At 44.1% G+C, this 13,698-nt stretch overlaps 1 protein-coding gene across 1 annotated transcript in view; it reads right to left on the minus strand.

Annotated features, from left to right (window-relative positions):
• Window positions 1-13,698, minus strand: part of BRINP2 (BMP/retinoic acid inducible neural specific 2) — a 152,548-nt gene that overhangs the window by 24,175 nt on the left and 114,675 nt on the right. Inside the window, exons 4-5 of the mRNA XM_069231560.1 lie at window positions 11,454-11,632; window positions 6,835-6,940 (exon numbers count right to left, since the gene is read on the minus strand). Coding sequence (XP_069087661.1) covers window positions 6,835-6,940; window positions 11,454-11,632 — 285 coding nt within the window. The remainder of the gene's footprint in view (window positions 1-6,834; window positions 6,941-11,453; window positions 11,633-13,698) is intronic.

A 13,698-nucleotide genomic window follows, 5' to 3' on the forward strand; every position in this document is an offset into this window, starting at 1 on the left:
CTTGAATACATTATCGATTTGTTTCACGCTGGAAGTGATGTGTAATCAGATCGCCGATGCGCAAAGTGCCTGTTAACACCGATCCCGCTTCCCACTGGTATTGATTCTTCCTAAGCCCTGGTCAGGAGGCCGACGGAAGGGCATGGACAAGGCAGATGACAATTGCCCAGGCCAGGCTCTTGGGGCGGCTGCCTCCGTGCTTAATTTGTTAAAAAACATATAAGTGCAGACGCCCAAAGTTTATCATAGAAGCACGCCCACTGGATCGTTTCCGAATACTAAGGTTGCCTCTTGTTGATTTGATCTCGTGTCCAGTCGTGCCTCATGGTGCGGAAAAGGGTCAGCGCCTGGGAGGAAAGAGGGGACGACGACAAGCAGAACAAGCATTTGCAATGCAACGGGTCTCGCGTTTTATCATGTTAGAGCTGATCGCGTTGTAAACTCCTAACCTGACTTTTCATCTATCGGCAAAAGTGCTTTTATGTACGTAACCGAAAAAGTTAAATTAACTGTGTAAAGCGCTCGACTTCTGCCAAGCGAAATCGCGCTAGGAAAATAGAGAAAAAGTAGTCCACGATCCGAGAGAAAACAGCGAGCCTCGCATGTTTTCTGTACTTGGTCGCTGCGCTCGAGGAGGGCTAACCACCGGAAAAGGCATGACGTGCCTTCCACTAATGAAAGCAAGCAGATTTTACTAGGCAAGCCCTCGAACCACTCAAACACACTGACATGTTGTCTGCAGGGCTCCAAGCCCTTTTCTAATAACTAAAGCGTCTCGCTGCGATACGCATGCGCGAGCCCATGCAACGCAGGCTCGACCCTAAAAATTTAATACATTTTTTTTTTTAAACGTACCTGATTCCCCGCCACCATGCCACAAGTTTCTGGCTCCACTGCAGGCACAGGCTCCCAGCCTGGCCTGTGGCCAATCCGAACGCTGCTCTCATGCTGCTGGCAGCATAAAAGTAGCATTTAGATTGGCTGGAGCGCCCTGGCTCAGCGCTCCCAGGTAGACTGGGAGCCTCTGCCTGCTCTCTACAACCTGTTAACACAGTGCCAGGTTGGAGAGAGCACAGAGTGTATGTGTGTTTGGCCAGCCCGTGACGGCCAACCAAACACACATGCGCACTGAAGAAAGTGCTAATCACTCTCCCTCCGTGCTCGTCATCACAATGGCCCTGCACTTTAAAAATAAAACAATAATAAACATAGTTTATTATTGTTTTATTTTATGAGTTTTGCATCTGCTGCTGCTGGCGGTGGGGGCGACGCTCCTCCGCCATAGCGGAGGAGCCGCAGCTGCTCACGCCTCTTTTTTCCGCCACACAACACTTTCTGTCCTTTCTCTCACTCTTGAACATTCTTTGTTATCCATGCTTTCTCACTCTGTCACTATTTTACTTAAAATATAAATAAAATTTACAATTACAGTTTCTGTTCCACCAACCATCTCCCTTTTATGGGTTTCGCAACAGATAGAAATTAAGCAGCACTGGTCAGACTTCACAGAAAGGCCCCCATTTTGTCTGCTGATGACCCTTCAGTCTTCATTAATTACACCCCTCCTCGCGGCCCTGGTGATTCTGTTTCTTCTGAACATGGCGAGGTGGGACCTAACTGCACACATGGTCTTCTGGTTCAAATTCAGTGATAGACATTTAAACATGGCTGCACCCAAAACATTATGCTTCTGCTTCGTCCTTGACGTGTAGTGACGCTAACGGGGACTTCTCAAGTAGCCCTCTACATCTTGTGCCCATCCAAACCCGCCTCTGGAAGTCCTCTTTATTTTTATCTCCCACTACTGGCTCTCAAATCCCTTCTCTCCTGTTACGGACTCCCGCCTCCTGTAAGAAAGGAGATCCGTTCCACATATCAGCATTTCTCTTCTTCCAGGGAGTGCAGGTGAATGAGGGGGCATGAGATGGCGCCCTGCCGAGCTGAAGAAACAGTTTCAAGTGGTTTAATCGCAGACTGTGGCTGTGAGAGCTGACATGACAGAAACAAGAGAAAGCTGGCAAGAGCTTGGACAGCTTTCTTGGCGCGTGAACTGAAGATGAGGAATGAACGCACATGAAATCAAGCCCATCAGAAGCAGGGTTGGGGCAGAGGGGTTATTATTACCCAGGACTGGTGTTTTTTCATGGCCCCGAATATCCTACTGCATCGTTTCTGTATAGATTTAAACCATAGCTGGCTTTTTAATAATAATGGGGCAACTAACACTGCTAATACCACTCCGTGGTGTCAGTGGCCCGCTCTGCCGTGTTTCCTCTTTCCTACAGGACTGGCAAAGGCTGCCTCTGAAGGGTGCCTCGAGGGCCGGCACCTTAACATCCACTGGGGACCTGCAAGAACCTGTTTAACCATTTTTTGGGGCCACCCGGGCCGCCTCATCTAAGGGGGTCTACCTCCTCCATGCCCCCCAACAGGAGCAGTGAGCACGCCAAGGTTAGCGCGAAACAGAGGGCCAATGGGGGCCCAGATACAGTTTAAACCCCTCAATGGGTGAAGCAGGTAGGCAACCTGCAAGGGAAGGTTGTGGGGCATATAAGGCCGCGTGCGCCGCCCCCCTCCTTTTCCAGGATAACACACATTGAGGCAAGGGCAGCACGGCGGTCTGAAAACCCACCCACACCTATGTACAGCAGATGTCACAATGCTGAGTGGATAAAAAGGGGAGACATCTGGTTGGTTAAGGAGGCTCACCCACAAGGTGGTGTGCCAAGAAACAAGGCCATTCACCTGGGGATGCCTTACGACAGGGTGAGCTGGCCCGATTGGGGGGAGTAAGCAGAGCACAGCACTCACAGCCCAGAACCAGAAGGCCGGGAACAAAACTCACAGACAAGGTAGCGAGCTAAGCCTAAACACCAAAAAGAAGCTTACCTCCCCTGCACAAAAAATGGAAAAAAAACAACAGAGAACTGATAACCCCCAATCAGCGGCATGTATGATTGCACGAACAGTCAGGTTTAATAAAAGGACATATGAAGACTATGATTTATGACTTCTCTGACATGTATGATATGACCAGTCAGTGGCAAATAAGTTATGGTTCCGTCACAATGATTGATGGTGTCACTGTTATTTATAACATTGCCTGATGATTTATGATCAACATGTCATAGTGATTTATGACACCGTCGCTTGATTTATGACCTGTCAGGATGATGATTTATGAACCGGTAGTTGAATTGTGATTGTGCATGCAAGAATAAAATATGGCCATGCTTTTCCACACGATAATATGACTTAAGTGCATAATTTCTTTAAGCAAGCTGACAGCTATTCAAGGTCTGGAGAGGTCCAAGTGTGGAGGTTAATTCTCTTAAAACTTTCAAACAGGTCCTTGTCCAAAGAAGGGCTTTGCCTCAGTTTATTGACTCAGGCCCTGCAAAAACTTCAGACTATCTGCATGAAATTAGAAAACGCCTCGCAGGCAGGCTGCTAGAAAAGTCTGTGCATTTGGGCCTATATGGTCCAAAGATGCTCTTTGGTTTGAGGTTCACATTTTCTGCCTATATCTCATACTCTGCTCTTACGTGCAAGTGCTACAAAATAAAGCCTGAATGCTGAATTGCTGCCAGTCAGAAAAATCAATTTTTTCGAACATTGGGTACATTTTCTGGAGACCTCCAGGAGATAGAACAGTGAAAGCCAAGAAATTAATACAGCATAGCAGAGTTGCACGGCAACAATTACATTTCCTGTTTACTGCGATATTCCCTGTTTTTCTGATGTTGTTTTCTGAAACTGACTTTCTTGAAATCTGTAACATTCTGACGGACTGGAAACAGATAAGAAATCAGTCCTGTCAAACATGTAAAAAAAAAACTCACATTGACCGAGGCTGCTACTAGACATAGGAGAGTATAAGGATAGTTGGCTCACAGCAGCCAATCCTGCTTTGAAAGCAAGCCCTAGCCCGCAACCTTCCCTTAGAGTGACAAGGCAGTCCAGATTTGCTGGGACAGTTCTGCTTTTCGTCATCTGTCCTTGCAAATTTAGCACTTATTAACTTAAAACTTTAGCGCGTATTAACCATAACCATAGATCTCCTCCACTTCAATGTAAATCAATGGGGAAAATTAATTTCCTCGATTTCTTTTCCAAAATCTCCCTCATGCCAGGATCAAAACGTTGGCATGTATAGTTAACTGTCCACAACCCAGGTTCCTCTTCTCTTACTTGCCGACTTTATGCTTGTCTTTGACCCGCTGGCTTTTCACTGGGTTTGTACTACAGAAATACCATGTACATACATGTGTATCATGGTTTTCAGGGAGGATTGATTGAACACAGTGTCAAGTGCTAAAAACAAGGGGCAGACCCTGGCAGAAACCAATTTATTTAACACATTGTACTGCATGTATGTACAATTTGCATTTAATGCCCCTTTTGCCTCATTATCTGTGTTTCTATGTTCGTCATCGCTGTCAATTGAGTTATCCTGTACCCCCTTGGTCCATTCAAAATTGTAGTCCTGCTTCTGTGTTTGCATATTGGTCCGATTTTGTTTTTTTTTAAATCTGGACACTCTACCTTTTGGGGAAAAGTCAAAGAAGCCAAATGACCTGTCCATCTGTGGCTGTGCTATTATCACACTCATTGCAGGTCATGGCTAAGAGCTGGTGTAGCTACAGTCTCCTTACTAGACGTGACTGAATTTCTGGCGGTCAAGGGACAGCCAAATCATCAAGAGAGGGGCTTCCAGGAATTTGCGCCAATGTGTCTTGGTAAGGCCCAGGTATATTCTATTGGGAAATCCAACCCCAAAGAGTGTGTATGACCCAGTAACTGTGGGATTATAGCTCAATGGGAGGGCTGGAGTATAGGACCATTGCATGCTTCGTACCCAAACGTTTTCTGTGACTGATAACACCTAAAGCTTCCTGGTAATTTCGGAGGTCAATAGAAAACCTGGGTTTCCAGCTGGAGAAGCTGCAGCGATTTAGGGATTGAAGACTGGGCAGTAGGTTTCTTTGAAGAAGAAACCCTTAATTGCATTCTAGCTCTTAAACAAATGGTTTCTATTTTCTCTTCATGAAGCCTTGTTGAGATTTTTTCTGTCTGTACTTTATGGTCTTTAAGATGATGAGTTAGATTTCAGACACTGATCAAGTTTGGGCTTTGCAATTATCTAGGCTGCATTTGCAAAGACCCTCCAATGGCCCAACACCAAACTGTCTGGACACAACCACATTATATGTATGCTGAAGACCCTGCACTGGCTGCCAGTTATGAATGATCACAGACTCAAGATTCTCAGTGTAGTACTTGAGACTTTTCACTTCTGTACCATGAACTAACTCTCCATGGCCTTCCTACCAGCCCAACAGGCCTTCCATCTGAGGTCACTATCCTTCAGCCTCGCCTCCTTCCATATAACAAGGCTCAAGGCATTTATAGGTAGGACAGTACACACCCATTCTTGAATTTTCTGGATCACCCCACCGGCTGAACTAAACCCGAGGGTGACCTTCAGAGAATTTGCAAGCAGAACACAAAAAAAAATCTCTTGTATACTTTCTATGGGTACAACGCAGAATTACATTTTCCTGGGCCTGCACCAATGCACTAGCAATCTTTCTTTTTCCTTTCACTCTTCCAATTAGTCCCTAAAACCAGCCCCCCTTGTTGCCTACATTTTTAAAGTGCATGGCCTGTTTGGGAGAGACAGGTTAAAACGTTCATACCCATTTTGTGTACATTAAGGAATTTTCAACTGGGGGCCTTTAGACATAGCTTTCACAATAAAGGTACCCTACAATCAACTGATAACAGCCACATCACTGACTAGGTAGCAATCTTAATGTGAGCAATTCAGCTTTGTTTTTATTGGCCCTAAGACATAATCAACAGCTCCTCCCATTCAAGAAAGTGGTACTAACCCACTTGTTACAGTATATCCTTTAGCACTTATTTGCCATATATAAAATTGCTGTGGATTGGTTTGGATTTCTCTTTAAGGCTGTAGTAACTTTAGAATAGTATACTGTGAATTACAATTACCTAAATCTTTTGTGAGTGTGTCTTTTGTATCAGCATATCCCTACCTCCCTTTTCTGAATTTTTCCTCGCCCCCACCCATTTTTGAGTAAATATTCCTCATTTTCATAAGACTTCACCGGTCCCTCCTACATTTTTACAGAGTAGTATACTTAGGTGTACAGAGATCTCTGCCATCACCTCACAAAAAAGATAGGAGAGGCAGAGGTGGAGATCTCCACCCGTAGGTTTGTGAATTGCATCTTGTAGTACTACATCATATACTACAAAATGTAGGTTTTGAATTGTGTTGTCTGCTTGCAGGCACCGCAAAGCTAAAATCAATCAATTATAAGATCATGGAACTAAACTGGCATATAGATTTAGATATAATGATTTACTCAGTAGTTTACTATATATCCTTATTTTTTTTATTGTAAATTGCATTGACACCTAACTTGGTAAAGGCAGCGCTATATGAACAATCATTAAATAAATACATACGTTTAACTGGAAAATGTTATACCACTGTAGTTATTTTCACCATATTTAGACCTATATTGAGCACAATGCTTTGACATATTCTGCTGACATACACAATATCCCTAAATTGAACACCACACTATCTGACATCAGATCTCATCTCCCATCTGGGAGCTGCAGTTAATTGTCCTCTATAAAATGCTATAATCTGACTGGGCTGATATTGTTGGTCCAATAAACTGTACCAGTAGCTACTGCATAGAATTCTCTCTTGGACTCACATGGTGGTTATTTTTGATGCAATGACCCAAGCTATTGAGAGAGATGAAGTGCAAGGAAGAACATGCTAGAAGCTCTTACCCAATAGTTGCACCCTGTTCTCTGGACTCTCCACCAGAATGGAACTCACAGAGTCCAGGTTGTCGTAGTTACTGCAGCCTAACGGGCCTGTTCTGGTCTCCGTCACCTTGTAAACAAAATATATAGACATTAAAACGGTGCAAGAAAAGCGCAAAATGAAGATGAATGGTTTGCCTCACATTCAAAAGTGGCCTCAAGTGCAAGTTCACACCAAAAACCATCCAAACTGAAGTAACGTGCAGTGCATGTAATAGGTGGCAGCATAATAAAGGCTGACCAGGGCCATGGCAAGTTTGAAAGGCATCACTTCCATAAGTTTATGTTGTTTTATAATGCCACATACCAATTGTGTTACCATGTGCCACCCTGATGGGAGTCTCCATGGAAGGGCTAAGTATGAATAAGCTTGTCATCTCAAAGTTCTCCCACACCTTAACCATACAGATGATCACACAAAGGAGGCCAAAGGTTCAATGAAAGCGGATACTGCACACTTCTACTCCCTGCGGTAATCAGACTAAAGAGAGGCAAAAGTTGAATCAGCCATAGAAGTGGTTTTCCAATTCCATGCCACAGAGATGGTCACACCTGAGAGGAGAGAAACTGAGTCAACGTGGCAGCAGCAAAGATGAAAATCCGAAGGTGCTTGTTGCAGTTGTACCCACTACATTGTTTTGATTTTCACCATAGAAGGAACCCTATTAATTTTTCACCTGAGAACACCCAAGCCACAGCTCTAAGTGCTTCCCAGCAGAGTCCTAGGGCTTTGGTCAGTGGGAGGAAAGGGGTGCACCCATGTTAGCAAATCCCCAATCTCAAAGAAGCAATGTCCTTGCTTGCCTAAGGAGTTGGTGCATAGTTGGTAGCATAGATATATAGCCACTCCCTGTAAATCCATGTATACTTATATAACAGGTTCTATATACTTAACACTGAGGGCATCATTACAAGTTTGGCGGGTAGAAAAGTCCACCCATCAAACTCATGCATTTATGAGACCGCCAGTGCAGTCTCCTTCCCGCTGGCCCTATTATAAGTTTCCCGGTGGCCCAGCAGAAAACGCACAACAACATTGGCGCCGGCTCATAATATTGCCGGCAGCAATGCTGTTGTGCATCGGATGCACCAGCACCCATCGCGTAAATCACAGTGATTTGCACAATGGGTCTGGCCAGGGGGGCCCCTGCACTGGCCATGCCAAGTGAAACTGTCACGTAAACACCTGTGGAGAGAGTGGTCGTAATCCCGAGGGCTGTCCTGGTGGATTTGGACTGCCAGCACTGCCAAGCGGCTGAAAAGTGGCGATGCTGGAGGTCAGACTATGGCCGAACCACCACGGTCATAATGTGGCGGCCTGACCTCTGCTTTGAAATTAGGACTAAGTGTGCAGTAACAATGACAAAATAAATGACAGGGCATCCAGTCGGATCAATAGCATAGTGGGCCTAGCTTTACATTTAGCTGTACAGACCTGTCCGACTTTCCTCTGTAGTCTTTGCAAACAACCTATATAGCTAAATAAGAAACTGTTTATGTGCTATCTGTCATGATGCTGACATACACATCTGTCAAGCTCAAGTCAATATCTTTTCATTTGGTATGGATGGGGACATACTTTATCCCCAGGGCCTTACAAATAGAAGAGAGAAAATTGTTCCATATATGAGGTCCTTTGACTGCCAAACTTCACTGTCCCATGAGATTACTTCGGGCCTGGAAACTATAAGCAGACCTCAGTTAGTGTAACACAGGCTTCACCCAGGTATGTAGGAAGAAATGATATCCTGAAGTTAGCATGCAGTAGCTTATACATGTCTCCTCCTGTCGGGTCTCAAACCATTTGCACTACATTGTGTTTGTACTTATAGTTGATAAAGGGTTAATAGGCCCCATGCACACACTGAATAGTAGAACATTACTGGGCATTTAATGTAGGAACTATAAGAAACTCCCAATTTCTTTCGGACAAAACAGGCATTGCACTGTGAAAGAGATACATAACCAGGGGCAGTTTTTCACCACGTAGCTCTGTGTCTGGGGCTCCAAGTTGTTATCAGACTCTAGCACCCCCTCACAAAAGTTCCACTTTCCCATGAAGGATTACTGGATTCTCAAAAAATAGAGGGAGATCCGAAGGAATGACTGAGTTTGCTTTTCTTGCAGTCAAAACAAGGTTCTTTCTGCTTGGCACCATAAGGACGAAGCCAAGTGCCCCTCGACAATTTCTCAAAGAGATTTTACCAACCTACCAAAGCTGGTGCCTTTCAAAGCAACTCAAAGCTATATCTGGTTTCAAAGGTACCTTAGAGAAAAACTTGCACTGATACTAAAAAGTGCTATCATGCAACAATTAACAACCACAGAGGAGATGCAGATTGGCAAGATCTCTCTATGAAGGATAAAGGGCCTGATTTCGATTTTGACGGACGAGTTACTCCGTCACAAACGTGACGGATATCCCGTCCGCTGTATACCGATTACCATATGATATAATGTAATCCTAATACGGCCGGCAGGATATCTATCACATTTATGACGGAGTAACCCGGTCCACCAAATTCTAAATCAGGCCCAAGGTCCGTTTCACTTGAGAAAATCAAGAAGCAAAGAGGAGCACCAGAACACGGATCGCAAACAGAGATAGCTCCAGGGAGCTTCTGCTACTCCGGGCTTGCGTTTTAATACCTCTGCCACTGATTTTGTCACCTCTATTCTCAGGGGCCATCAACAGGAGCAGAAAATGAGAAGGGCTTTAAGAGGTGCATTTACTTTCTCCAATTTGCACTCCTTACCTTTAACATAGCCCCTCTATAGCGAATAGGTGCTACGGGTGGGGCAAGCAGTTAATCTTGTGACGTAATCTGAGGTCAAAGGGCCCAGGATTACACTTTTGGCCCCTTGCCATTTTAGTGAATTGATATCATGGATACTCTGACATTGTTACGCAGGCACTACAGGAGCATGGTATGATGCATAGTGTTGAACCCAATGTAAAAGTTAAAGTGGAGAAGCACAGCTACTCTGCCCCAGGCGACAATTTTAAGTAGACCACATCCTAGACCACTATGAGCGCTGTCTCCGCAACGTGTCCAGGCTGGATTCCCACAGGAATAAAGGGCAGGCATTTCTCTGAGTCAACTTGCAATTGTCAGTAAATCAGGTACCTGCCTCGCTAAGATGTCTGGTATCCTGCATAGGTCGGTTATCTATCTAGTCAATAAGTCTGCCGTGAACTGGCTCCAAGGTGTAAAATGTGCTGATACCTTTCAACACAGTAACTCCTACCAGCGACTAACGCCTGCAGCGTTCATTCGCAGAGCTAAATTAGTGAATGGGGTAGATCAACTATTTTAAAGAAAAGCATTGTAATCAGTTAACCCACTAGTTCTGGTGATGGACAAAGGAAGTTGTTGATCACAGCCCCTCTGTTATGAACGCTCTTTCATGAATATACTTCCTTGACCTTCTTGTGTGGCTTCGTGACTGCAATGTCATTAAGAAGCTAAACAATGACCATGACTATGAGTACCCGAATGGGGAGGCACTATATATCGCACACAATTAAATCTGATATTCCAGGGGTCAATTACCAGGAGAGGTAAACCTCAAAATTATGAGATGATGCAGATTCATGTGAGGAGAGTAATTCTGCATTTAGCAAAATTTTCTTAGTGCAAAAATGTCCCCTCACGTCCAAAACGAATGCAAGGATGCATTTGGCGGTAAGAAATAGTGCTAAATGCAACAGAACATGAGTAGCAGTGCGTGGACGCGGGGGCATTTTGCACCAAGAAGTAATGCTAAATGCAACAGAACATGAATAGCGATGCAAGCAGTCGCACAGGCTCGCTGAATGTGCACTTGGGATAGGATTTTCCCCAACTTATTCCCAGCATTGAGCACTGGTTTCTTAGCACAAAATGAACTCTCATGTTGAAGATCAATGAAAGGATAGATTTTGTACTAAGAAGATAGTGCTTAGTGCAATAGAACACGAACAGCAGCACGAGCAGCCACTGGGCCTCGCTAAATGTGCTTCAAGCTAGGATTTTTGCCTCCAAGTTACTCTCAATATTGCATGTAGACCTTATCACGGTATTATGGGTAGTTTTGTATCATAGACTAACAGGGAATTATCAAAATTACTCCATTGTAATTTAAGTTATTCCCAGATCCATAAATATTAAGCATTACAAGTTAAGCCCATCAAATGCGTTCTCCATCAAAAGCCCATTTCCTTTTATTTTCCATGGATTTTCCCAAGTAAATATCAGCAGGTTGGACCTTTTCTTTTGATGTGTACCTGTTGAACACTGAAGGGGTAGACTTTAGCCCACTTGGTAATTACTGGGTGTGGTAAACTCTACCCAACTAATAATTCTGAAATTGCATAGGAGTCGGAATTTTCCAGCCCAGTGTAAACAGGGACAATAGCTGAACACTACAGTTAGACTACAGAGATCACAAAATCTCGCAGCTAAGACCATATCCCTCCCTTTAAACTGTATCTCTGCTTTTAAATCACATCAGTATATATGGTGGACATCATGGATTCCATTCTAGTGGGCGCCTAGCCTATCAAAGCAAATACATCACACGTCACGTCCCAGTGGCCTTACCTTAATGGCTGCTGTCGCGATCTGTATATGGTGGAGCCGCCGCAGTGTGCTCTCCCGGTCGATGAAATAGGAAGCTGCCAGCTGGTGTAAGGCCTCCAGGGTCACTAGTGAACTGTTCTTCCCACCCAACTTCCTGCTCAGCCTCTGCTTGTCCACAAAAATGCTGAGTGACTCCTCTCCTGCGGAGATGCAATGTCTGTGAGTAACTCAAGGTGAGACACGACTGTTGAAAATTCAGCAGTGCTGAAAGACGAAACCCTGCAAAAATCTTAGGGTCATACTGTCAATCAGATATGCATTCAGGTTTTACCAAATACGTCTGACAGGGAGGAGGAGTGCCCCCTTCCTACTCCCCACTTTCCCTAAAGTGGCATCAACACATTTAAGCGAACTATCCCACCCAATAACTGAGATGGTAAAGTCATTCTTGGATATAGAAAACTAACTCCAGGACTAAAACCAAACTGTATCAAAACCAGCTATTTACTAAATCTGCAAACAATACAACAGTATTTGATTTGTAATAAAAAACAATTTCAGGTGCCCAAGTTTTTTTAGGAGCCAAACACCAATGCCAAATACCAAGGCTGCCTAGATATAATTTTACCTCATGCCGCTTTCTTCCACCGCCCTACACTTCCTCTCCCTTTATCCCTCTCCAGCAGGTACTTTTTCATCCTTTTTTGTGTTATCGTAGTTTCCTATTACCCTCCTCCTTCCCTTCTTTCTGCCTTGCTCCCTGTTCCTCTGCGTCAAAGTCTGATCATGACAAAAAATAAACAGCGTGAATGTTGGTGCCCACCACATGCAAATTAAAGTCTGGCCTTACTCTTCTTATTGGAGGCCCCTCGGAACTTACTAAGCATGAGATCTTTGAATTCTAGGGCGGTAATTTTCTAAAGGTTCATATTTCCATCCCAACAACCTCACCCAGAAACATGGCAATGGGACAGGTGGGCCTAGAAATATCCTCTATTATTTTTTTAAGTGTACTGATGCCAGTCAGGAACAGATTTACACAACAGTATCAGCCTTCATGTCAGCATTGCTCATTCTTCCTGCTTCCTGCAAATATTTGTTAATATAGTATGTAGACCCGCCTCCTTGTGTTTGGTAGATCAGTCACAAGCCTGCAACTAAGCTTAGAAAAAACACATGTTCACACTTCTGCCCATACTTTTTTACTGATATCTTTATCAGTTGCAGACATACGTGCAATGGCATTGCTTTAAAAGCACAAGGAGTAAGTAAAATGTTAGTTGTCAAAAGTGATAGCCAGTGTAGTGACAGGTATGAGCAATGCATGCAGGGCACACCGTAAGGCAGGAACTCATATTGCTAGGCTGGTTTTGAAAGGGAGGATTTGTAAGTTCTTGAAAAATGCTAGCAGGTCGGGTTACATCCCAAGTAATCCAGTAGAAATATGTTATGTTTTGCAGACTTGTAGATCGCATTATCACCTGGGAGGGTATCCTGGTGCTGAGCAGGTGTGAGCCTAGCAAAATCTAGGGCCTAGTGGGTCTATTTGAAAAGTGCGGTCTTCTGCTTCTTGTGGAATTCAAGAAGTGAGGAGGAGGCTCTTATGTGTAGTGGCACGTTAGTTTGATATTCTTGGGTCTTGGCAGCAGAATGCCTGTTTCAGCATCTTTGACCAGTTGTTTTTTTGGAATCTTCAGTAGGAGGCTGAATTTCCCCGTGGTGTTTCTGTTACATCATAAGGTGTGAATTTGTTAATCAAGTAGCTGCGAAGGCGTATTAAACTATTAGTTTAGCGCTTTGCCTGTGTATTCTGTGCCCGTGGTAACAGTGGCACAATGTGTGTGAACCTTATGACTGGGTAGGGTGATTTGTTAGTGTACCTTCCTATGTGATTACATTTTTATGCATACCTGTCTCTTCGGATACATTATATTTGCAGGGTTGTGGATGTGCATGCATGCATGCTTGCTAGGCGCTTCCTATGTTTGTCTGTGTGTGATGGGATAGACCTGTGTGGCGACTGTCTATAGGTATAATAGTTTATGTGCGTCTTTCTTAAGGGCACGACTCTGTTTTTCTTTGCAGGAGTGTGGGATGTCGGCATATCTCTGTAATCACCGACTATGTGTTGGCCTTTTTCTACTTTAAGCTGCTGATTTTTTATTGATTGTCTCTAGATATGTTTAATTGCTCGTGAATAGGATTATTGCAGACAAAGGGCCCAATTCACAAAGGCATTTTTGGCCCTAAAACTTATAAGTATGGC

Source organism: Pleurodeles waltl, chromosome 4_2 (assembly GCF_031143425.1).
Source record: "Pleurodeles waltl isolate 20211129_DDA chromosome 4_2, aPleWal1.hap1.20221129, whole genome shotgun sequence".
Lineage (NCBI taxonomy): Eukaryota > Metazoa > Chordata > Amphibia > Caudata > Salamandridae > Pleurodeles > Pleurodeles waltl.